General features: G+C 47.6%; 1 protein-coding gene across 2 annotated transcripts; it reads right to left on the reverse strand.

The window, feature by feature from the left end:
• Positions 1–9,349: 9,349 nt before the first annotated feature.
• SERPING1 (serpin family G member 1) lies at positions 9,350–21,331 on the reverse strand. Of its 2 annotated transcripts, XM_082629081.1 has the most exons (8): positions 21,241–21,331; positions 20,656–20,730; positions 19,418–19,847; positions 17,819–17,953; positions 15,744–15,947; positions 15,408–15,547; positions 11,288–11,489; positions 9,350–9,861 (listed from the first exon to the last, which is right to left on the reverse strand). In XM_082629081.1, the coding sequence occupies exons 2-8, from the start codon at positions 20,704–20,706 to the stop codon at positions 9,608–9,610; spliced, it is 1,416 nt and encodes a 471-aa protein (XP_082485207.1). In that variant the 5' UTR covers positions 20,707–20,730; positions 21,241–21,331; the 3' UTR covers positions 9,350–9,607. The 2 variants fall into 2 exon arrangements, with proteins under 2 accessions (XP_082485207.1, XP_082485208.1); XM_082629082.1 differs by lacking the exon at positions 21,241–21,331 and having other exon boundaries at positions 20,656–20,799.
• Between the last annotated feature and the right edge of the window lie 1,487 nt (positions 21,332–22,818).

The raw sequence follows: 22,818 nt of genomic DNA on the forward strand, positions 1-22,818 counted from the left end.
TCTTCGTTGCGGTGCGTGGGCTTCTCATTGCAGTGGCTTCTCTCGTTGCAGAGCACGGGCTCTAGGCACGTGGGCTCAGGAGTTGTGGCTCGCGAGCTCTAGAGCACAGGCTCAGTAGTTGTGGTGCATGGGCTTAGTTGCTCCGCGGCATGTGGGATCTTCCCGGACCGGGGCTCAAACCCATGTCCCCTGCATTGGCAGGCGGATTCTTATCCACGGTGCCACCAGGGAAGTCCAATCCACCTATTCTTCATCCAGTGGATGTTTAGGCTGCTTCCGTCTCTGAGCTATTGTGGCTAATGCTGCAAGAATGGTGCTTCTTATTAGAGACTAGTTAGTATCAGAGACTAGTTCTCTTCTTTCTTTCATTACCCTTTGGTGGGGAGTTTCATGGTTTGTTTGTTTTTTTCTTTTCCTGTGTGTAAATAATTGTTAGGTTAAACATCTTAGATGGAAACAAGGTGGATGAATCTGGGAGTTTTATAGATACTGCATATCAATTAGAGGGAAAGGGAAAAGGTGCCTCAGGACATTTACAGAGTACAGATTCTCTTTAGGTGGCCCATTTGAATAGATAAGAGGAGCTACAGGGCTGTCACATTGTTGAATCCTAGAGCCACTAAAATTCTAGACTCCAGATGTTTACTTACAAGAAAGGTGCAGAACCATTGTCCAGTTCTGACTGAAGCCATCCACCCATGAATCCTAAATCTTGACCCCAAGGATCAAAGGCCTCGAGCAGCAGTAAGGAAGAAAGACCACCTAACACAAACGTGTGGTTCTCTCACTGAGAAGTAACTTATCAGGCAAAACCCTAGCTGACAATAACTATGAGAAGCTGTGCCTTGGTATTCCTTCCTCCAGTGGTTTCGTTAGGAGACACAGAAAATAAGAATAACATCAGTGTCATCATTATAAAAGAAAATCTTTACCCAAATATGGATGTTGCACACTTTGAATCAAAAGCATTTGTTATGCATTTATAGGCATAGATGGTATCAGAGAAGCATGGACTGAATCAGCTTCCCAAAGAGCTTCCGAGTAGCTGGAGTGAGAAGGCAAACCCTCATGAACGTGGTGACATTGGCTGGGAAAAGCAGAGAACACTACTGGGGGGAGGGGAGGATGTGGTTTGCACTGAACTTAGAAGAATGACAGCATTTAAATAAGTGGACAGGGTTCAGAAAGGTATTGTTTTCTTTTGTTTTGATTTAGCCAATATGTACTGAGGGCCAACTTGGTAGGAGGCAGGCTCCATGCTTGAAGCTGAGGATAATGAAGCAAAGACATAGTCACTGCCTTCCAGGAGGTTTTCAAAACTATTTCATCAGGGGAGCAGATTTTTCTCATGAGGCCCACACTGCCCTGGCCTCACCCTCTGAAGGGGCCCAGAGGCACCTCCAGGACACCCAGTCCCCACAAAGCACAGCTAGATGAGCAGGGGTTGGGGATACAGGGCTGACAGTCTGGCTGTGGCAGCAGAAGGGGAGTTGGCTCTGACGCTGTACCCTGGAGCTGGCCACCAGTCAGGCACCTTGTGTCCACAGTGAGGCCATCCTCCAGAACCTTGCTCGCCCATCTCACCCACCTGGCTGTTGCCATGCATTTTCTCCTCAGCCCCTGACCCTTGGCCCGTGGGACTGGTATTTGGTCTCCCATTGTGGGACTCCTTCAGACTCTGGCTCTTTAGTTGATTTAGGACAGAAGACGAGGAAGGAGTGCTTGTGGGGTTTCCAAGAGGAAACGCTCAGCAATAAGCAGGTTCTTCAAACCTGAGACGGTGAGCTGGGGAGTCACCCACATGGAGGTGGGGTAGGGTAGGAGATGCACTGGGATCCTGTGCAAATGGCAGAATCTGGTTTGAATAGCATTGCTAGCCTGCCCAGCTGGGTGACCCTGAGCAAATCATTTCTGAGAGGCTGCTTTTCTTCATTTGCAAATCTGGCAAAACAATACCAAGTCACAGGATTATTGCTAAGTTTCATTGAAATACTGAAAATGAAGCCCGGGGTGGGGCACATGATAAAAGCCCGAGTGAAAGGGGCTTAAGCGAGGGAGAGGAGTGGGGAGCTTCACAAGAGCCCTTGGAGTGTGGAGAGGGAAGAACAGAAGGCCAACAGCTGAGCCAGAGTGTGCCCTTAACTCTGTACAGCCAATCTCCCCGGTCACTCAAGGAGAAATGGAATGGAATGGGGGAGGGGGCTGGGCGGCCAGACTGTCGCTCGGGGATGAGGGATGAGCGAGCGTATTCCATGGCTTGTTATTAGTGCCGACTGGCTCTGAGATTCTTCCCCTGGGGGAGTGTTCCCTGCTCCTCCTGCTTGGGAGGCCACCCTCAGGGCTTGGGGCTGGGGCTGGGTGTAAAGTTTGCCCTGAAACTCTGGCACAGACTTCCAGTGGCTGGTGTGCGTGTGCTTTTGTACGTGGGTGTGAATGCAAGTATATGTGTATATTTGTGACTCTGGTATGCATGCATGCATGTGCACATATGTACGTTTGTGTGTACTTACACATACCCATATGAGTGTGCATGTGTGCTGAGTTGCTAGTCAGGACATGGTTAAATATGTGATGAGAAGAATACATAAAATGCTAGATTTTTGTTGGGTTCACTTGAAGGGGACTTTCAGTTTGAAGAAGTCACTTGACTGGTAGGCAGCCCATGTCCTGAGGGAGGAAATAACAGATATGACCATGCCCCTTCCTGAGGTCCCTGGTAGCCAAAGCAGGTCAGGATGCAAGAGGTGTCCTAATTTGCTTAAGGGTTTTTCTGGGGTAAGCGGAATTCACATTTCCCCAACATTTCTTCTTAAGAGTCAAGATTGTGGAGAGATTTGGGGAACGAGTGAGTATAATTTCAACCAAGGCTTAGGACAGAGAATAACAGTAAGGTCTCTAAAGTAAAATTTCCTTGAGAAAAGTGGAATCTAGGTTACTAAGCACTAGGGTCTACTCCCAACTCCACTATTCATCAGCTATGCGACCTTGAAGGAGTAGATTAATTGCTCTCTAAGGCTTCATTGTCCATTAACAAAAAGGGGATAATACTGGCATGGTGCTATCATATATTATGTAAATTTGAATTATGCAAATTTGAAAAATTGCAAATCCCTCTAAATTAAAAACAAAGCATCACGTTTGCATGATTTCAAAATTGGTGTGTCAAGTTGTTTGTAGGCTGTTTACAACTATTACCCCATGACAGCAGCACTTGGGCTGGCGAAAGTAAATAACCACCATCAATGTTTCTGTCCTGAATCAAACTGTTTACGTGCATCAGAACTGCTGATAGTGACCTTAACGACGGATGTGCTATTATTCTAATATTCAACATTATCATTTAAAATATTTTCTGTATCCTAGAATGATGTTATCTTAGAGTTCATTAAGTGGTGGCATTAACGCCAAAGAACACTCTCCAAAATCAATAACTTTGTAATGGAAGTTAGATATGATAAAACATTATGAAAAAGCCCAAGTAACTGTCATAACATGCCAAGAAGCTAGTTTAGGAGTGCCTACTCTGTGAAACGTGAGACTTTTAGTGTTCAGTAAATAAAAAATAGCACAAAGGCAAAAATATTCTACAGTAGTTGAAGATTCCTTTCCCTACCTTTTACAATTATTCTTCTGGGAAATATAGTGTCGAATTATGTGAGTCTTGAATTATCCAGCGTCTTCGGTAACATATCTTTTTCATAAGGTGTGATCTCCTCTTAAATGAAATTATATACCCCAAGAAAATTTCTCAGCTTGGTAAATGCGTAATGCATATTAGGTAGTTTTTACAGTTATTCTTAATCCCAGCCCTAAGGGTTTTTAGGGACCAGGTGGATTCTGACACAGCATGTGGCTCAGGTCGGGAAGTCTTCTGGAATCCAGGTAGAACCTAAAGGTATTGAACTTTTGAAAACAGTGGCTGAATGAGTGTAAATTGTTAACTCTGGAATCAAAGTTTAAATCCCCGCAGTAGCTGTTTAAGAATCTGGAACAGATTATGTGTCCAAGAGGCTACACAGGACAAAGTTTCAACAGTGACACCATGTGGCAGCAAGGCCTAACTGCAATGCAACCCTAATCACACCTGAAGATTCTTTCTCTGAACACCCTCAACTAAATCCACCAGTGGAGCATTGAGTCACTGGGGATGGGAAGCAGATCACTGGAACTCTGCCTATCCCAGAGTGGGACTGCAGGGCAGGACGAGGAGGTGGGCGTCTTAGATGTGTGTGTTTATGAGTGTATGGCCCTCTGTCTTCCTCACAAGTGACCCCAGTGGGTGGAGGAGCTGGGGGTTGTTAAGCATGCCAGTCACAGAGATAGCAGAAAAGGAAGGGTAAAATTACATGCAAGCAACATCACATTTCATGTAATAAGTTGTTTCTAATATTATAATGATACAGACAAAAAGTTCTTGATTCTTTAAGGAAAATCTCAGTCTAGCGAGCTGTTCGGGAAAGTTGCTGACTTCCTCTACCTATACATAAGACCCCTATGGTAGATTAGAAAAATAGCCACAGTTCTTCATGCCTCCTTATATGCAAAATGACTCTGCAGGTCTTTTCTTTAAGAGTGGACACGTTTCTGGAATTCCCTGGCAGTCCAGTGGTTAGGACTCTGTGCTTTCACTGCTGAGGGACTGGATTCAATCCCTGGTCAGGGAACTAAAATCCTGCAAGCTACGCGGTACAGCCAAAAAAAAAAAAAAAAAAAAGGTGGACGCATTTCCCTGACGCTTTGAATCTAAGCTGGCCTGATGATTTGTTTTGGTCAATAGAATGAGGCAGAAGTGATGTTATATTACTTCCTAGCTTCACACTCAAGAGGCCTTGTGTGTTTCTGCCCACTTTCTTAGACCCCTGCAACCTCCAGCTGAATAAGACCAGACTAGCCTCCTGGAAAATGAGAGACCAAATGGAGCAGAGCGGGTGAGCGGATTCATTTCAGCCAAGCCCCAGCCAATTGGAAGAGCCTGTACAAACCCAAAGCCAAACCTCATCAGACCTTCCAGCTGACACCCCCAGCTGACTGCAGCAGACACATAATCAAGGCCACCCTAAACCTGCCAGTCCCTCACAGACTCAGTGACTCATGAGCTAAATAAATGTTTATCGTTTTAAACAAACTAACCCCCTAAAAGGGACACGTGCCCTCTTACAAGAGAAGCCTCAGAACAGAAAATATTTAAATTCCCTTCACTCTCAGACTTTCTACTCTTTCCAGATGTAAAGGAATCTCCTCTTTCCCCCTACCTGGATGTGGTGATTCATTCATTTAATCATTCATTCACTTAATAAATTTTTTTCTTTTAATGTAAGGCGCTTTGAGAGGCTTGGTGGGGCACATGGTACAGGGCATAAAAAACACAGATCTGATTTATTATCATTTTTAATTTTATTTATTTTTGGCTGCATTGGGTCTTCGTTGCTGCATGCGGGCTCTCTCTAGTTGTGACGAGTGGGGGCTACTCTTGGTTGCAGTGCGCGGGCTTCTCATTGCTGTGGCTTCTCTTGTTGTGGAGCACGGGCTCTAGGCACGGGCTCAGTAGTTGCGGCATGCAGGTTCTAGGGCACGTGGCCTTCAGTAGTTGTGGCTCACGGGCTTAGTTGCTCCATGGCATGTGGGATCTTCCCGGACCAGGGAGCAAACCCGTGTCTCCTGTGTTGGCAGGCGGATTCTTAACCACTGCACCACCAGGGAAGTCCCAAATCTGATTTATAGTGTAGTTTGAGTAGAAAGGAAATAAACCTGGCCCAATAAGCCACCTCATACATTCGAATTCAGACAATGTGGGATCAATTTATAGATGCATGATATCTGGATAGTTAATCTTTCTGAGTTTCCGCTTCCTTATCTCACAAACAGGAATAATACCTGGCTCTCAGCATGGTCAGGAGGGTTAAAAAATTTGTAAAGCTCTATGCCCAGGGGTCAGGATCACATTCTCCTTCAAATTTGGGGTTGGCACTGAGCACCATCTTTATCACATCAGGATCTCCCCCAAGGAGGGGGGGAATCTTCCTGAATTTGAGAGGTGACTGCTTTCAACAGTTCCTCACATAAGGTTCAGCGTAAGTCCAGCCCCCGAGACAGGAATTTGGCATCCCTCCAGCAGCCTGAGAAATTGACTGAGAAGGGAAGGACACACAGAGATCACTCTGCAAATCAAGCCTGATGTGAGCAGTCTCTCCATGTCCACCAAACTACAAATCAAGTTTGGGTGATTCTTATTTGGCTCTCAGCCTTGGCTGGGAGACTGAGCTGCAGGGAAGGCCTCTGGCTGGGGACCTGCCATTCTAAGGTTTTGCCCCAGAAACAGTCCACACGGGGAGCCAGGTCCTGAAGCACAGTCTGAAGATGGGGAAGCAAGCAGTAGTAGATGAACGACAGGGCAGGGGATAAGCCACGAACACCCTCCATGTCTTCTTTCTTCCCCTCTCAGAAACCCCTGACCTCAACCAGAACATGCATAATCTAGAAAAAGCACACAGGAAGCTTGGGTCTTGACGTCCCTGGCTGTCCAGTGGTTAAGACTCTGCACTTCCAACACAGAGGCACGGGTTCGATCTCTGGTCGGGGAACTAAGATCCCACATGCTGTGTGGCGCGGCCAAAAAAAAAAAGGAAGCTTGGGTCACCACCGATCCTGCACTTCAGCCCTGATCTTGGCACCCCTCCCAGGCCATAGAGAAGGAAACCAGCCCAAAGGGCAGAGAGCTGCAAGTGTGGCTGCCGTATCCAGCTAGGTCAGTTACTGCACTGCCCTCCCATGCCTGCTTCTCCTTTTCACCAGGGTATGTGAGAGGGGTACAGAGAAGCCAGATTCTATAGAAGTCCCTATGGTGAGAGCTGCAGTGATGTAAGCATATATCCTAATGGCTCTGATGGCCTTAAGGAAAACACTCCCCCCATAGAAACATTTCAGGCAGGACTACTTTGACCTAAATTGAGACACTATTAGAAAATTAAATCAGATACCTGATAAATGTCTGTGGACTGATGGCTGAATCCCTATGTGTCGTCCTGGGAGAGTAGTCATACCTCTGGGCTGTTTGTGTCTTGGGAACCTGAATGTCTGAGTGCGTGAGAGAGCTGGGAGGTGAGGGGCAAGCGGGGGGTAAGTGGCAGGGGGCGAGGACAACCAGACCTGCAGCTGAAGGGCTAAAGCCAGAAATCAGTCAGCATGTTTGGGTTGACAACATTGTAACAAGGAGAGGGGAAGGATGGGAGAGGAGAGAGATATAGTGGCCGGGGCGGTGGGGGAGAAATGGAGGCAAAGAAAGGAATAGAGACAGGAGATTGAGACAAAAAGACAGGATGAGAAGGAAGAAGACGGCAAAGAGGGAAATAGAAGGGCTAAGAGCTGGAGCATCATTGAGTCTCGGAGTAGAAGCTGGAAATGAGGAAAAAACGTTTCTTTGTTTTTGGCCACGCTGTCTGGCATGTGGGATCTTAGTTCCCTGACCAGGGATCAAACCCGCATCCCCTGCAGTGGAAGCGTGGCGTCTTAACCACTGGACCACCGGGGAAGGCCCCCAGGAAAACTTATTAAGAAATATCTCCAGAGACTAAAAAAAATGCTCTGTGTTAAAAATCTATCTTCCTGGGGCTTCCCTGGTGGCGCAGTGGTTGAGAATCCGCCTGCTAATGCAGGGGACACGGGTTCGAGCCCCGGTCTGGGAGGATCCCACATGCCGCAGAGCAACTAGGCCCGTGAGCCACAACTACTGAGCCTGCGCGTCTGAAGCCTCTGCTCCGCAACGAGAGGCCGTGTTAGTGAGAGGCCCGCGCACTGCGATGAAGAGTGGCCCCCGCTTGCCACAACTAGAGAAAGCCCTCGCACAGAAACGAAGACCCAACACAGCAAAAATAAATAAATTAATTAATAAACTCCTACCCCCAACATCTTAAAAAAAAAAAAAATCTATCTTCCTATCTGTCTCCCCCATCAAGCTATAGGTTTTGTTTTTTTTAAAATTTATTTATTTTTGCCTGTGTCAGGTCTTTGTTGCAGCACACGGGATCTTCGTTGAAGCATGTGGGCTCTTTAGTTGCAGCAGGTGGGCTCTTAGTTGCAGCATGTGGGCTCTTGGTTGCAGCATGCATGTGGGATGTAGTTCCCCGACCAGGGATTGAACCTGGGCCCCCCGCATTGGGAGCATGGAGTCTTACCCACTGGACCACCAGGGAAGTCCCAAGCGATAGGCTTTAAAAGCAGGCATTAGGTTTAAGTCACCTTTATATCCTCTGTGCTTAGCATAGTGCCAGACACACGCTAGGTGCTCAATCAGTTGGGTGAACAAATAAAATATGAAGAAAAGGCAGGACTTGAAGATAGAAGGGCAGGGCTTCCCCGGTGGCGCAGTGGTTGAGAGTCCGCCTGCCGATGCAGGGGACGCGGGTTCGTGCCCCGGTCCGGGAGGATCCCACGTGCCGCAGAGCGGCTGGGCCCGTGAGCCGCGGCCGCTGAGCCTGTGCGTCCGGAGCCTGTGCTCCGCAACGGGAGAGGCCACAGCAGTGAGAGGCCCGCGTACGGCAAAAAAAAGAGAAAAAAAAAAAAGAAGAGAGAAGGGCAGAGACATAGAAGACAGTGGGTTTGAGCTTAGACTTCAGAGTCATAAGGATGTGCTTTCAAATCCCAGTTCTGCCAGCTAACTGCAGGACTTTGAGCAAGACAGCCTTCCCGAGTTTAGAGTTTACCATCTAAAGTTGTTGTGAGGATTCAGTGTCTGCACAGCTCTTAGCAGGTGGCCCGTGTGTACGTTCCCAACCATGTCAGCTACCGTTATGACTGTTGTCACAGCTGTTGCAAACAAATAAGCGACATAGGGGCTGTGCTAAACGGATTGCATGAAGAGCCCCCAGCTAATGACTCTGCCCTGCCACTTGGTAGTGCCTTTCCACGCTAACTCTGGGTCTGGCCACGTGACTTGCTTTGGCTGATGGGACAATGGTAAACGTGATGCAGAGGTGCAGGGTGTGAAAAAGACTGCCTATCTTTGACTCCGCACTTGGAACTCTGCCACCGCAGGCTAGCACTACTGGAAGGATGCCGGAGACATGCAGAGGACAGCCAAGGTGTTCCAGCTGAGGCCATCGTAGATCAGTCATCCCCAACCAACCCACCAACTATTACAGATGTATGAGCGAGCCCAGGGAAGGTCAGCCAGGTCCATCCCACAGCAGCAAGACCGCTCAGCCCTAACCCCCAGACGTATGTGAAATAATAAATAGTTGCTATTTTAAGCCACTAAGTTTGGAGTGACTTGTTACAGCAATAGCTAGCCGATACAGGGGCCTCGGAAGCCCTAGTCCTCTAAAATTGAAAGGCAAATAAATGAGAGAGGAAGTCATGGTCTGCCAGGTTTTATTTGTAGAGTCTGCTGTATTTGTACCAGAGAAAGCTGCAAAAAGTGCTTTGGAGAGTCACAGGGAAGGGGTGATAGAAGCAGGTCCCCTCACCAGACCCCACGGGAGCCCTTCAGGTGGAAGGCGGACCAGAGATGCGAGGCAGCTGGGGACAAGTCCAGGCAGGCAGCAGCAGGGCTGCAACTAGAAGAGCTGAGGCCAGAGGGGTCGGGCTTGCCCTGGTCGGCCTCCTGCAGATCTCAGGTGCTAGGGTCATATATCCGCCCCATGAAGACCGGGAACTGGTGCTGCTGGTCCCAGAGCACAAAGAGGAAGGGCTGCTGCACTTCAAAGACCAGCAAACTGCGGGCCACAGAGATAGCAGAGGCTGCAGCCGCCTCCACCCCGCTCTCCGTCAGCTCCAGTACGGACTGGTGCTGCATCGCAGAAAGCTGCAGATCCGGGTCCTCTGTCAGCCCGCACAGGTTGATGTCGTAGGTAAAGTCAAAGAATTCTAGGGCATAACCAGAGAAAAACAATAAGTCAAAGACCAGCACGATTGTACAACACAGGGAATATAGCCAATGTTTCATAGTAACTGTAAATGGAAAGTAACCTTTAAAAATTGTACAAAAGGGACTTCCTTGGTGGTGCAGTGGTTAAGAATCCACCTGCCAATGCAGGGGACATGGATTCGAGCCCTGGTCCGGGAAGATCCCACATGCTGCAGAGCAACTAAGCCTGTGCGCCACAACTACTGAGACCATACACCACAACTACTGAAGCCCGCACACTCTAGGGCCCATGTGCTGCAACTACTGAGTCCGTGCATCTAGAGCCCATGTTCCGCAACAAGAGGAGTCACTGCGATGAGAAACCCGCACGCCGCAATGAAGAGTAGCCCCCCACTCGCTGCAACCAAAGAAAGCCCGTGTGCAGCAATGAAAACGCAATGCAGCCAAAAAAATAAAAATAAAATTGTATAAAAATTTTAAAAGTTAAATTAAAAAATAATAATTTAAAATATTTTTAAAAATACTGCAACTAAAAAAAAAAAACCAGCACAAAACCCTCAGCTGTTGGAGACGTTTGTCCTGAATTTTCTGGGTTTGTCCCAAGTTCCAATACCCTCTTTCTCCTCCTCCTCGTTGTTTATCAAATTATAATCGCATTATAATGTGCCTTCCGGGCCAGTTCATGGGATCCTCTAACAGTGGGCCCATCTTCACTCTAACCACCACTTTCTCTCAAGTGGTGAGAAGCCCTGCCCCCAACCCCCCAAAACCCTGAAACGTGATGCCATTGCTTCCTTATCAACAAGGACCTTGGAAGTGAGGTAATGTATCGGAAAGAGGACATATGTTCTCAAATGAGGTCACATACAAGGGTGTGATGTCATATACTAGGAAACAAGATCATCTATTAGGAAGTCAAGTTCTATAACAGAAAATGAAGTGATATATTTGGACATGACATCAAAGATCAGGAAGTGAGGTCTAAGGTTAGGAAACAGAGTATCTGTTGACTCCCCTAAACTCAGAAGCCTCCAGACCCTTTTAGTAGAGAGCTTCTTGCCTGTACCGTGGGGTGGCTGAGTTTTATGACATGTCTCTGAGGGAGGAGCATCCACTCCCACCTCGGTGACCTGTTCCCAGTGTCTATGTCACAAGGGACCACAATGGAAACAGTTGGGAGGGCTGTAGACCTGTATTGGGGTTCCGGCTCACTTCTAACCAGCTTAAGGGACCTTGAGTAAGTCATGCAAACTTTCTGAGTCTCAGCTTCCTCCACGATCCAGTGGGATAATCAGAGGATTGAGGGGCAACCTGAGATTACGGATGAGAGGGTTAATGGAATTTCAAGGCCCGCCCTCCACCCACAGCCCACCGTCACAACCTCTTCTCCTCTGATGGCCTAGGATCAGTCTTGCCAGGGCTCACCCAGCAAGTCCTGGTTGCTCTTTACTTTGATGCGAGGCATCACCAGGTGAGTAGGATGGAACCTGGCCGACTCCAGCTTCCTCATGACAGCCTTGAAGACAGGGGGGCTGAGAGCCTGCTCCACGTCTTCGAGACGGTGTTTCAAGGTCTGGGGCACTAGGATCACAAAGCTCAGGTTGTGGGACAGCTGCAGACGGCCCACCTGGAGAGTAAGACACGCACATTGTCAGTCTTCCTACCTCAGCTCTCTCCTGGCTCCTACCCTCTCCTACTCGAGGCTGGTCTTCAGTCCACTGCTACAGTCTGTACTATTTCAACAAGCAGCAGCCAGAACTAGGCTCCCAGGCTTTCCCATGAGATGAGGATGCCAGCTGGGTGAACAGTGCTGGTCTAACCCTGTGCTGGCGAGAGGCAGAGGAATGAGCACGAGGTTTTTGTTTTGTTTGTTTTGTTTTGCGGTACTCGGGCCTCTCACTGCTGTGGCCTCTCCCGTTGCGGAGCACAGGCTCCAGACGCGCAGGCCCAGCGGCCATGGCTCACGGGCCCAGTCACTCCGCGGCATGTGGGATCTTCCCGGACTGGGGCACGAACCCGTGTCCCCTGCATCGGCAGGCGGACTCTCAACCACTGCGCCACCAGGGAAGCCCGAGCACGAGTTTCGATCACACAGGCTGAGGACCACATCCTGACTCTACTGCTGATTAACTACGCACTACAGGCAAGCAATCTGATCTCTCTGAGCCCAGTTCCTTTCAAGTATGTTGTGCATAAAGCATATAATGTACATAATGTACCACCACAGTCATCAGGTTCGTCCTTTTAAAGACTGTTGATGGCTTTTCACTGCCTACGAGATTAAGTATAAACTCTTGGTCTGGCATTCAAGATTGGGTACAAGCTGATCCTAGCCTACCTTTTCAGCTAGTTTGCCACTAGAAGGACTTACAACTGATAGCCAGATGAAAGTATGAGAGAAATGCAGGACCCACAAGTCCAATACAGGGGTATTCGCAACTCAGGGCAAATTTGCCCCCCAGTGGACATCTGGCAATGTTTGGAGCTGGCAGAAACAGGAGCTCTCAGTGCTACTGGCATCTAGTGGGTAGAAGCCAGGATGCTGCTAAATCCTACAGTGCCAGGGACAGCATCTTACAATGAAGAATCATCGAACCCAAAATGTCAATAGTGCCAGGACTGAGAAACTAATAGGATATAAGAGACTATTACTGAAATGGCATTATGGTTGAGGTTGAGAGATCGAAAAGAATAATCTAGAATGCAGAATTCAATTGGGCAATGTAGAAATTAACTGAAAACAGTCAATTGTTGGAATTGAAAAAACGGTCCAGAAGAAGCAGGTTGTACACTGATTTATCACCTGAAGAGCATGGACATGGGGATCCCTGTTGACAGAGGCTCTAGATAGGGTACACTCATCTGGCAGTACACACCCTTCATGTCCTGTGTACAGACCTTGCCTCTGTGACCAAAAAATTACCACTCTGTGGTCTTGAATTTTCAAGCCAACAACCTCAGCGTACCTGAGTTGGTAAACCTAAGCCCCTTCATTGGGTAAATACTCTTTAAATCCCAGGAAAATTTAGAATGAAGTAAGGGAATAACAAAATAAGCCAACTCTGTAGTATTAACACCAGGTGATAAGTTCAGAGCAATCTGTGTTTGTTATTTAAAATAGCGTTTATAATTTTTTTTTTTTTTTTTTTTTTCGGTACGCGGGCCTCTCACTGCTGTGGCCTCTCCCGTTGCAGAGCACAGGCTCCGGACGCGCAGGCCCAGCGGCCATGGCTGACGGGCCCAGCCGCTCCGCGGCATGCGGGATCCTCCCGGACCAGGGCACGAACCCGTGCCCCCTGCACCAGCAGGCGGACTCCCAACCACTGCGCTACCAGGGAAGCCCTAGCGTTTATAATTTTTAAGAGAATCAGACATGCTAGTTTTATGCTTTTGAACAAAAAGGTGTGGGATGATTTCATTTGGTTTTAAGAATGATGTTGAGATGTTGACTGAAAGTTGATTTACTCTTCAGGTTGAATTTTCAATTCACAAGTGGGCTTTAGGTGCTAGCAAGATATGGCCAAGCAGGGCTGTAATTCTGTTCTGTCAGGTATCTGACATGCTAAAAGAGAAAATCAAGTATATCAAATGTATGAAGTATTTATAAAGTATATACATAAGCTCAAAATGCTTAGGGGAATATTAATTAACCATATTTGTAAATGAAACAAATGGTTTAAAGGAGTTTAATCTGTTCAAAATGACTTAATTGAAGAACAAATGAAAGTTAGTGTTTTATATAAATATTATGATTAATAATGTAGCAAATTCAGCTAAAAATTTAAAGGCTTAAGTAAAAGTTTGATTTTGAATTTATAACACGAATATATTAAATCAAGTATTTGTTTAAAACCCACAAAACTGTAAAGAGTGAGTGGGGTTTTTTTGCATAAAACTCCTTCTTTGCCATTAGAAAACCCTCACATTGGGGCTTCCCTGGTGGCACAGTGGTTGAGAATCTTCCTGCCAATGCAGGGGACATGGGTTCGAGCCCTGGTCCGGGAAGATCCCACATGCCGCAGAGCAACTAGGCCCGTGAGCCACAACTACTGAGCCTGCGCTCTAGAGCCCGTGCTCTGCAACAAGAGAGGCCACGATAGAGGCCCGCGCACCGCGATGAAGAGTGGCCCCCGCTTGCCGCAACTAGAGAAAACCCTCGTACAGAAACGAAGACCCAACACAGCCAAAAATAAATAAATAAATTAATTAATTAAAAAAAAAAAACCCAAAACAAAAAAACTCTCACATTGATATTCTCCCCCATATACTCTGAGTTAGAGTGATGCCCTGAACCGGCCATATATATTCACTCTTCTCTGCCTTATGCACGTATTCTGGTTCTGTTAAATCGTTGGGAACGTTCAAAGCCATTGGATAGGGACGGATGGATGGAAGGGTAGAAAAGTGCATGAATGGTTAAGAGTGGTCAAAAGAACCCACCTCTGTGACGTCTTCCTAGCCATTCATACTAAAGGAGTTGCTCCCTTTAGCATCTTCCATTGAATTCATTCATTTATTCAGCAAACATAATGAGCACTTATTATATGTGGTATTGTTCTAGGCCCTCAGATATAGTAGGAAAAAAAGAGGTAAGGTCTCTGATCCCAAGGAAAGAGACAGTATCTCAGGGAGATAGATAATACTGCAATCAAATAAGCAAGTAAACAACATAATTCAGATAGTGATAAGTACCATGGATATAATAAAACAGGATGATGTTACAGGGTGAGGAGGAAGCTACTTTAAGGAGGGGGAAGGCCTCTCCACCAAGGTGGCCTTTTAGCTGATACCAGACGAACAGAAGGAACAAGTTACGTGAAAATCTGAGTGAAGAGGGTCCAGGCAGAGGGAAAAGCTAGGGAAAGGTCCCAAGGTGGAAACAAGCCTGGCATGTTCCAGAACAGAGCCTATATTTCTCAGCCTGGTACCAAGTCACCATTGTTTTCTGTCTCATAGTTCTGTGTCTTGCTGTCCTAACAAGGCAGAAATATCTGGTCATTGGGCATGAGAGAGTTTACTAACTAGAATCTTCTGGGCTCCATGTTCTCTCTTCCCTCCTCATCCACTGAAATCATACTGTTCAATTTCTGCTAAGGAACTTAAGCCATTTAACACATGCACACACATGCACTTACCACATACAGGAACGCATGGATATACCTAGACATGTGTACACATACAGATGCATGCTGTACACAGGTACACACACAGAGGACTTACTAAGCCAGCAGGGCCTACTGGTGGGTTGATTGGAAAGAGAAACAGAGGCACAGAATAGGAACACGACTCACTTTTTGCCACTCAATGCAGTAGAGATGCATGAAGAAATTTTAGAATCCTGCTTTCCAACCTCAAATATATAATGCCTGCCTCGGCCAAGGCTGGAGAGGGGGAGGAGAAAAGATAGGGTGGAAATAGAGTCAGAAGCAGTAGAAATGATGAATTAAGGGTAAGGCTATGCCCCACACGGATGGAGCCACAGCAGGAAAGAAGTCAGGATACGCAAGAGGCTCTGAAACAGGAGTGCGAAGGGCCAAGAACTTACCTTGGCCTTCAAAGTCGGGTCTGTGAAATGGGCCACAGGGTACTTCTTGCTATTCATCATGGGTACTTTTATCACAGAGGATCTGCTGTAAAAGGCCTTCATATTTGTTCTGCTGTGGTTAAATGTTGTCTTCCACTTGGCTAGAGGGAAGAGTGGGGGAAGGGTTACTCTAATGCAGGTGGGGAGAGGATGAAGCAGAGTTAAAGGTTCTGTTAGCAAGGGGTGGGGCAGGTACCATGGGATCCAGTCATGGAACTTGGGGTTGAGCGGGTTTTAAGCCAGGAGGAGAAGGAGGCACTCAGGATGGGAAGACACCCTGGTCCAGGGCCCCCTTACCACTCAGGTAGATAGCGTTGAGGAGAACAAGGCGGAAGTCGTCGGGCAGGCTGTCTAGCAGTTGCCTGATCTTGTGGTTGGTCTTCTTGGCGACCCAGGCGTTGATGAACTCCAAGTTGACTTTACTGTCATTTGCCAGGGCTTTGGGGCTGTTGCCATACAGGCTCCAAGAGGCATTCACAAAGGTGTCCCTTATAGCCAGGTCTGGCAGCGGAAGCAGGTTGAGAGAGGGAGGCATGAGATCCCAGAACATTCTCTCCCCTTCCAAGAGCAGGCTTGGAGAGGGAGCTTGTTTCCCATCATTCTTTCTGCTCCAATGAACATGGTATGTCGGAGCAGGGGTCCAGCCCACTCCTCTTACAGATGTGCTCAGCGAGACCCAGAGAAGGCAAATCCTGAGCTAAGAGCAGGAGAACTCATCCTAGGCTTTAACTGTCTCTATTTGCCATGGGACCACGGCTTGGCAAGGTAACTCTTTGAGATCTTAACTTCCATTTGCCTGTATTTTTCCCTCTTTTCTTCCCTTAATTCAACAGGAAACAGACTCTGCTTTTCAGCCTCACTGGAGGGTGTGTGACAAGACTTCCTGGGTTTTGCTCTCCAAAGCCCAGGTCCACTAAAGAAAAAAAGTGTTTGAAAGAGAAATTTTTCCTGGACTAAATAGATAATATTGAAGGCAGCTGTATTTTCCACCAACCTAGCAAGACAGAGGATAAATCTGATTTATAGCAAATAAGTAAATGCAACATTTCTTGAATCCTTCTAAGCCATATTTTTACCAATCTCTAAAAAGAGGGTTTTTGGTTTTTTTTTTTAGATAATGGTGTGATAGGTGAGTTTTCTTTCTTTCTTTCTTTTTTCTTTCCTATATGTTCTCAGGGATTTTTTTCTGTTTATTGTATTTTATTTTTTTTTGGCCACGCCGAGCGGCATGCGGGATCTTAGTTCCCTGACCAGGGATCGAACCCATGCCCCCTGCAGTGGAAGCACAGAGTCCTAACCACTGGACCACCAGGGAATTCCAATATTTTCTCAGTTTTCTACAATGAATGAGTATTGCTTTTATAGTAAAAAAATAAAAGGGAAATTTTTTTCCTTATTCAAAGAGGAAAATCACACTAAATCTGTAATTTTTAAGCTCAGTAGAACTGAGGTTTCAAATATAGTCATGTCTGAAGCCCACAATACAAAAGGGCTCTGGTTGAGGCTGGTGGGAGTTCAAAGCCCACCTGGCTTCATCTCCCTCTCACAGGAAGTGACACCTCACTTCCCACTCAGCCTCCCTGACTCCCCACTCCCACCAGGACTCCTGCAGCAGCTCTGCAGAACCCTAGGGCTCTGGGGAGCAAAATTTGAAAGAACTGCATTAGGTCATTTTGGAAGCTTATTGCTCTGATTACCTACCTAATAATGTAATATACATAAATGACAACAAAGTCACATAACGCAAAAGTACAAAGAACAGGAGTCCCAAGACCCCCTGACCCAGATTAACAAACTTTTCTTTTCGGCCTTGCAGCTTGCAGGATCTTAGTTCCCCAACCAGGGATTGAACCTGTGCCCACAGCAGTGAAAAGACCAGAGTCTTAACCACTGGACCACCAGGGAACCCGGGAACCCCCAGATTGACAGGCATTTTTTGTCTATTTTATGTCTAAAGCTCTCCAGCCCTCTCTATTACTGAATGCAGAAGGCTATTCTTTTTTTTTTTTTTAAAGATGTTGGGGGTAGGAGTTTATTAATTAATTTATTTATTTTTGCTGTGTTGGGTCTTCATTTCTGTGCGAGGGCTTTCTCTAGTTGTGGCAAGCGGGGGCCACTCTTCATCGCGGCAGAAGGCTATTCTTACTTTAGATGGAGTTGATGAATGCAGATGACTTGTCCAAGGTCTCACCAGGGGACCTATCCAGCTCCCAGGAGCCACCTGATATTTCTGAGGCCCCAACCTGCTCTGCATTCCGTCCCCCTGTTCTAGTTCTAACATTCCCTCTGTCCTCTCTTTCCCCAGTGCTGGGTCTCCATCAAAATCCTGAGGACCCAGCTCAGCACCTGCCATCCTTCCCTGGGGAACTCACCTGGGCTGTGGAAGATTTGAGAGACTGTGGTAAAGCCTTTGGACGTGAAGGCCTTCAGGGCCTGGTGGACACAGGTAAAGTCTTTGGGGTAAGAGAGGAGTCGCTCCAGGCTTTCCTTGGTTTCTCCTCTAGCCCCTACAACAAACAGCAGAGACGAGGGGCAACTGCAGGAGGAGTGAAAAACCACCGTTGGGGACCAGGGTTGAGGGACCAGGCTGCACTGGGGGGAATCCCATATCATCAGAGCCAGAAGTGTTTTGGAAGATAATACATGTCAGAAAGAGAAGGGTGGGGGAATTATGAATAATCACAGGATTTTCTAGGGCTTTGAATACTTTCTTCGTCCGTTTTCCTACCTAATTTTAATACCACTCATCATCCAAAGCCTGGTCCAATCGCTGCCTGTTCCGCATGACCTATTATTTAGTTGGTTCAGGTTTACAAAGGTTCACCCTATAGGCAGGGACACTAGATCATGGTTAAGAAGAGACATCAGGAAATCGTAAAAGAGGATGCATGTTCAATACCCTTTCCGTTTTTCATTATTGAATACTTATTGTACACATCTTCTGTGCAGTAATAGATAAAATGTATCGAGCACTTACTTCATTCCAGGCTTCATAAGTGCTTCTCCCATATTATCTCATTGAATCTTCACCATAACCCTTTTATGTAAGGACAGTTCCTATCCCCGTTACACAGGTGAGAAAACTGAGGTTTAAGAGAGTAAGTAATCTACTCATTTTAAGATCACAGAGTTAATAATTGGAGGATGGAGAAAAGATTCAAGCCATATCTTTTGGGCAATAAAAAAATTAACTGAAACCAATCAGTTGAAATGTGCCTCCCAGGGGACATTTGGCCACATGTGGAGACATTTTGGTTGTCATAACTGGGGGGTGGGCTGCTACTGGCATCCAGTGGGTACAGGCTAGGGATGTTAGGATTCTGGGACTACAGAAGAAAGGTTCTTATGTGCTCACTGTATTGTCTCTAGTAGCCTTCCTGGAATTCCCCCTTGGAGTGACAGCTGTTTCCACTGCTGTAGCACTTTGTTGGTGCCATTCCTAGGGTAATTACCCCAGGGGACTTGATTGTGGTCTCTCAGGAAAGCAGAGGAATTAACATTTTTTGACCTCCTACCACATCAGGCACTGGGCTATCTGCTTAATTTTTTTTAGGTCACTACAACCATTTCCATTTTACACAGAAGGACTCAGGCTCAGAGAAGTTAAGTGATCTGCCCAAGGTCACACAGCTAAGAAGCAGCATTATCATGATTCTACTCTACATCTCTCTCTTATCATTCATCTTCCTTATGGCCTTACCTTGAACCATGATTGGTGGCTCGGACCTTATTTTATATGTTCTTGTATAGTCCATAGGATTTTATAAGCAATAGTGCCTATTACATCATTGTTAAATGAAAGAATAAATGAAAGTTCCAGAATAAAAAGATTCCCCTCCCTCACCCCCAGTGTAGCCCATTTTTACAGCTTCCTTCCAGAGGCATAGATAGCTGTGTATGTATCTGGATATGTACCCCCCTCATGGGAACATCTAATACATAACCTGGAGAGAACTCAGTCAGGTTCTTACCAAGCAGGACTTGAGTGAGGAGGCTGGCGATGCTGAACGGGGAAAAGACAATGTTGGTCTCCTCCTTCTTTATTACTGAGAAAGTGTGGTAGAGATCCAGGGAGAAATCTGTCAAAGCCTCCCCCAGCACGGCCTCTGCTGAATGACTCTCCAAGTCAGAGCAGGAGGTGACAAGCGCTGGGCAGAAGGGCTTAGTAGTGGCCTGGGTAGTTGGTTGGATGGGTTGAGTGGTGGACTGGTTGAAGGGCTGGGTGGTATTGACTGTTTCGATGGTCAAGTTGGTTTTCAGCAGCGTGGAAGAGCCCTCGGTGTCTTGAATGGATACATTGTTGGGAATATCTCCTTTTGGGATATCTCCTTCACTTTCCCCTCCTTGTAAGCTCTCTGGATCCACAGGGCTGATACCAATCAGATGTGAGGAGGCTCTATCCTGTGGTTCAAGAGACTTTCTTTCTTTCTTTTATTATGAGGCACAGTTCCCTTCAAACACTCAAAGCAGGAAGAGAAGGTGGGCTACCAGAGAATTATTCCTGGGAAAGCCTGGTAGCAGAGGGGCCTGCCCTGGAGCCACCACCAGTAATTCCTTCAGAGAAAGCGTATATTATCCCATTTCATTGGTAAAAGAAACTGATGCTGAGACAAATTAAGTAATTAGCCCAGGGTCTCAAGGGAAGCGGAAGGAAAAACTAGGAGTCAAACTTGGGTCTCTGATTCCAGATCCTTGATCGCTACCACATCACCTGATACATCTCAAAGGGCACTGCCAATGTCAACTTCACACACATACACTGAATGCACGCGCCGAAGTTAAGCCCCCACCTGTGTCCTGGGCTCATCCCTTATCCCTGACCTCCCAGACCACGGGGGAGAGCCTAGGTCTCGGCAGCCCAACCTCCATTCCGCAGCCCAGTTTTCCTCAACAACCCCTTGCTTTTAATATCGCAAAATGCTGTCCATCTCCTTCCCCTCTTTGATCCTTCTGCTTTATTCTCCACTTCGTAAATCAGGACTGGTAGCCTCGCAGAAGTGACTGGCTCAAGGCCACCGCAGCTGGTACCGTAGCAAGTCAGGAGTAGACCCTGCGTGGGTCTGAATCCCCGCTCTTCCCATGCTCTGCACGAACTCCGGCGCTAGGATCACACTTGCTGAGCCCAAGAGGAGCTCTCCTCATTCTCCGGAGCCTGAAGGGTTAATCCTCGGCCCCCTCCCCTCCCCCACCTCTCGAAGAGGTCACTCACCCCAGCCAGCAGCAGCAGCAGGAGGGTCAGCGAGGTCAGCCTGGAGGCCATCTGGGCGGCGACGTCAGCCCAGACCTGCAGAGCCAGCCACCGTCGGTGCCAGCTCCGAGCCTCGGGCCTAGGGGGCCTCCACCCCGCCCCACCCCGGGGCCCGCCCCCATTCCATTCGCGGCCCTAACCCCTCTCAGCGAATTCCGTCCCCTCCCTCCTCCGTGCCGAGGCCACCTTCTCCCTGGCTCCTCCCCCTGTTTTGTTTTCCCCAAACCGCTTCCCTTTCCCGGCACCGGCTGGCCCTTCCTTTCCCCCCAGGCCCGGGTCTCCGTCCATCTGTTCCATCCAGAGGGTCCTGCTTTAGCTAAACAATGAGGCCAGGGGCCCTGCCAGGAGGGGAGGTCCAGAGGGGGCTGGGCACGACAGCCCTGGGGGAGGAGATGGAGGGGAAGGAGGGGGAGGCAGAGGTCTTAAGAGGAAGCAAGCAAACAGAGACTGCAGAGATAAAGGGGAGGGGGCGGGGCACTGGGGAGGAAAAGGAGATGAGGGTGAGGAGACCTCCTTCTCCCAACACCCTCCTCCCCAGCACCAAACCTGCTCCAAACTCCCGGTCACTGGGCAGCTTCAGGGCAGACTAAGTGGAGAGTCCCACAGCGTCGGGGCGGGGTGTGGCGGGGTGGTGGGGGTGGTGGTGTGGGGGGGCGGGTGTTCGGTCTTAGCTATTGGCTGGCCCAGGACATTGCCCAATTACAAATTAAGGCTGATTGATCGCTGGTGTGATTTCCCGTAAATCAGGATGGGACGGATACTGATTCGTAAGCCAGGCCGGGAATTTAGCCCAAAGCCCCTTGGGAGCCGGGGGTGGGGACATTTGGGTGCAGCGCTCAGCTGTACACAGCCAAGCCTCCTCCTGCATCTTTATGGGTCATGATAGAAACAGCACAGACACAAAATGTGCTCCACAGTTCACAAGCAGCCAGCTTTCCCGGAATTGCTCATCTCAGTGGATCCTCAAAGTAACCCTTTGGAAATAGGCCCGATTGTGCCCATTTAATAGTTAAGAGCCTTACAGCACTTAAATGGCTGGCTCACTTGGAGAGCCCTCACTTGAAAATAAGGCTGGACGGAACCTCCTGAAGTCCTAACCTCACCTCAGCTCTCCTCCATAGGTGTTCTGATTCTCCTCTTGGAAACCCGGAGTTAGTGGTTCTTCCATTCTGTAACAGACAAGGAATCTGAAGCACCCAGTCTAGCGAGCATTCACCTTAAGTGAAAAACACAAAGCTGGGCTATATGTATTGAGGGTGGGAGAGAGTGGCCTGGGAGCCAACAGACCTGGCTGTGAGACCTGGCTTGCTGTGTGACCCCGGCAAGTTGCTTTCCCTCTCAGCACCTAGCTCCCCTCTCATGGTTGCCAGATAAAATACAGGAAGCCCAGTTAAATTTGAATTTCAGGTAAACGAGAAAAAGTTTATTTGGAAATATGCCCCCCGCAATATGGGGCCTACTTATACTCAAAAAAATAGTTTTTGGTCTTTTATCTGAAATCCAGATTTAACTAGACATTCTGTATCTTATTTGCTAAATCTGGCAACCCTACCTCTGCAAAACAAGGTGGTCTCTGATGACCTGATACAGCTCTGATGTTCTGTGATCACCTCACTGCTGGGCCTGTCCTATTTGGCACATTCTGGAAAGTTGGCTGCTAGCGCCAGAATTGCTACCTCTAAGGGGTTGACCAAGGACAGAAACGAGAGAGAATATTTGTGTGGCTCCTTGGAGGGGGGAGGGGTGTCTTTGGAAAAGACAAAGACACCAGCTTTGCAGGTACTTCATTCCCTGCAACCACTGGGGAACCTCCAAAGTCATGGGGAAGTTCTTTCACATCAGTGCCATGGTTGAAACAGCTGTGCACACAATGCCACTTCTCCATCCCCAGGGCCCAAGGTGGGGCCTTCGAACTTGTGGTTCAGCCAAACAAAAAGAAGATGATGGAAGTCAACCTCATTCATCCTTTCATTAATTCTCATGACACCAATGAAGTGGGTGCTAATATTAATCCCACCTGAAATCAAATTTTTAAAATATGAGACTCAGCAGAAATTATTTGATTCATCTAACATGACACAGCTAGTAAGTGACAGAGCCAGGATGTGGACCACGTCTCTCTGA

The sequence above is a fragment of the Mesoplodon mirus genome (assembly GCF_964341445.2).
Source record: "Mesoplodon mirus genome assembly, chromosome: 7".
Classification (NCBI taxonomy): domain Eukaryota; kingdom Metazoa; phylum Chordata; class Mammalia; order Artiodactyla; family Ziphiidae; genus Mesoplodon; species Mesoplodon mirus.

Bases quoted from the DNA above. Each gene is read 5' to 3' on its own strand.
- SERPING1 (XM_082629081.1), bottom strand. From the start codon at position 20,706: ATGGCCTCCAGGCTGACCTCGCTGACCCTCCTGCTGCTGCTGCTGGCT. The intron at 15,948-17,818 runs GTGAGTTCCCCA...TTCCGCTGCCAG, and splicing joins TCAAATCTTCCACAGCCCAG to ACCTGGCTATAAGGGACACC. The intron at 11,490-15,407 runs GTAAGTTCTTGG...CTTACTCTCCAG, and splicing joins ACCCGACTTTGAAGGCCAAG to GTGGGCCGTCTGCAGCTGTC.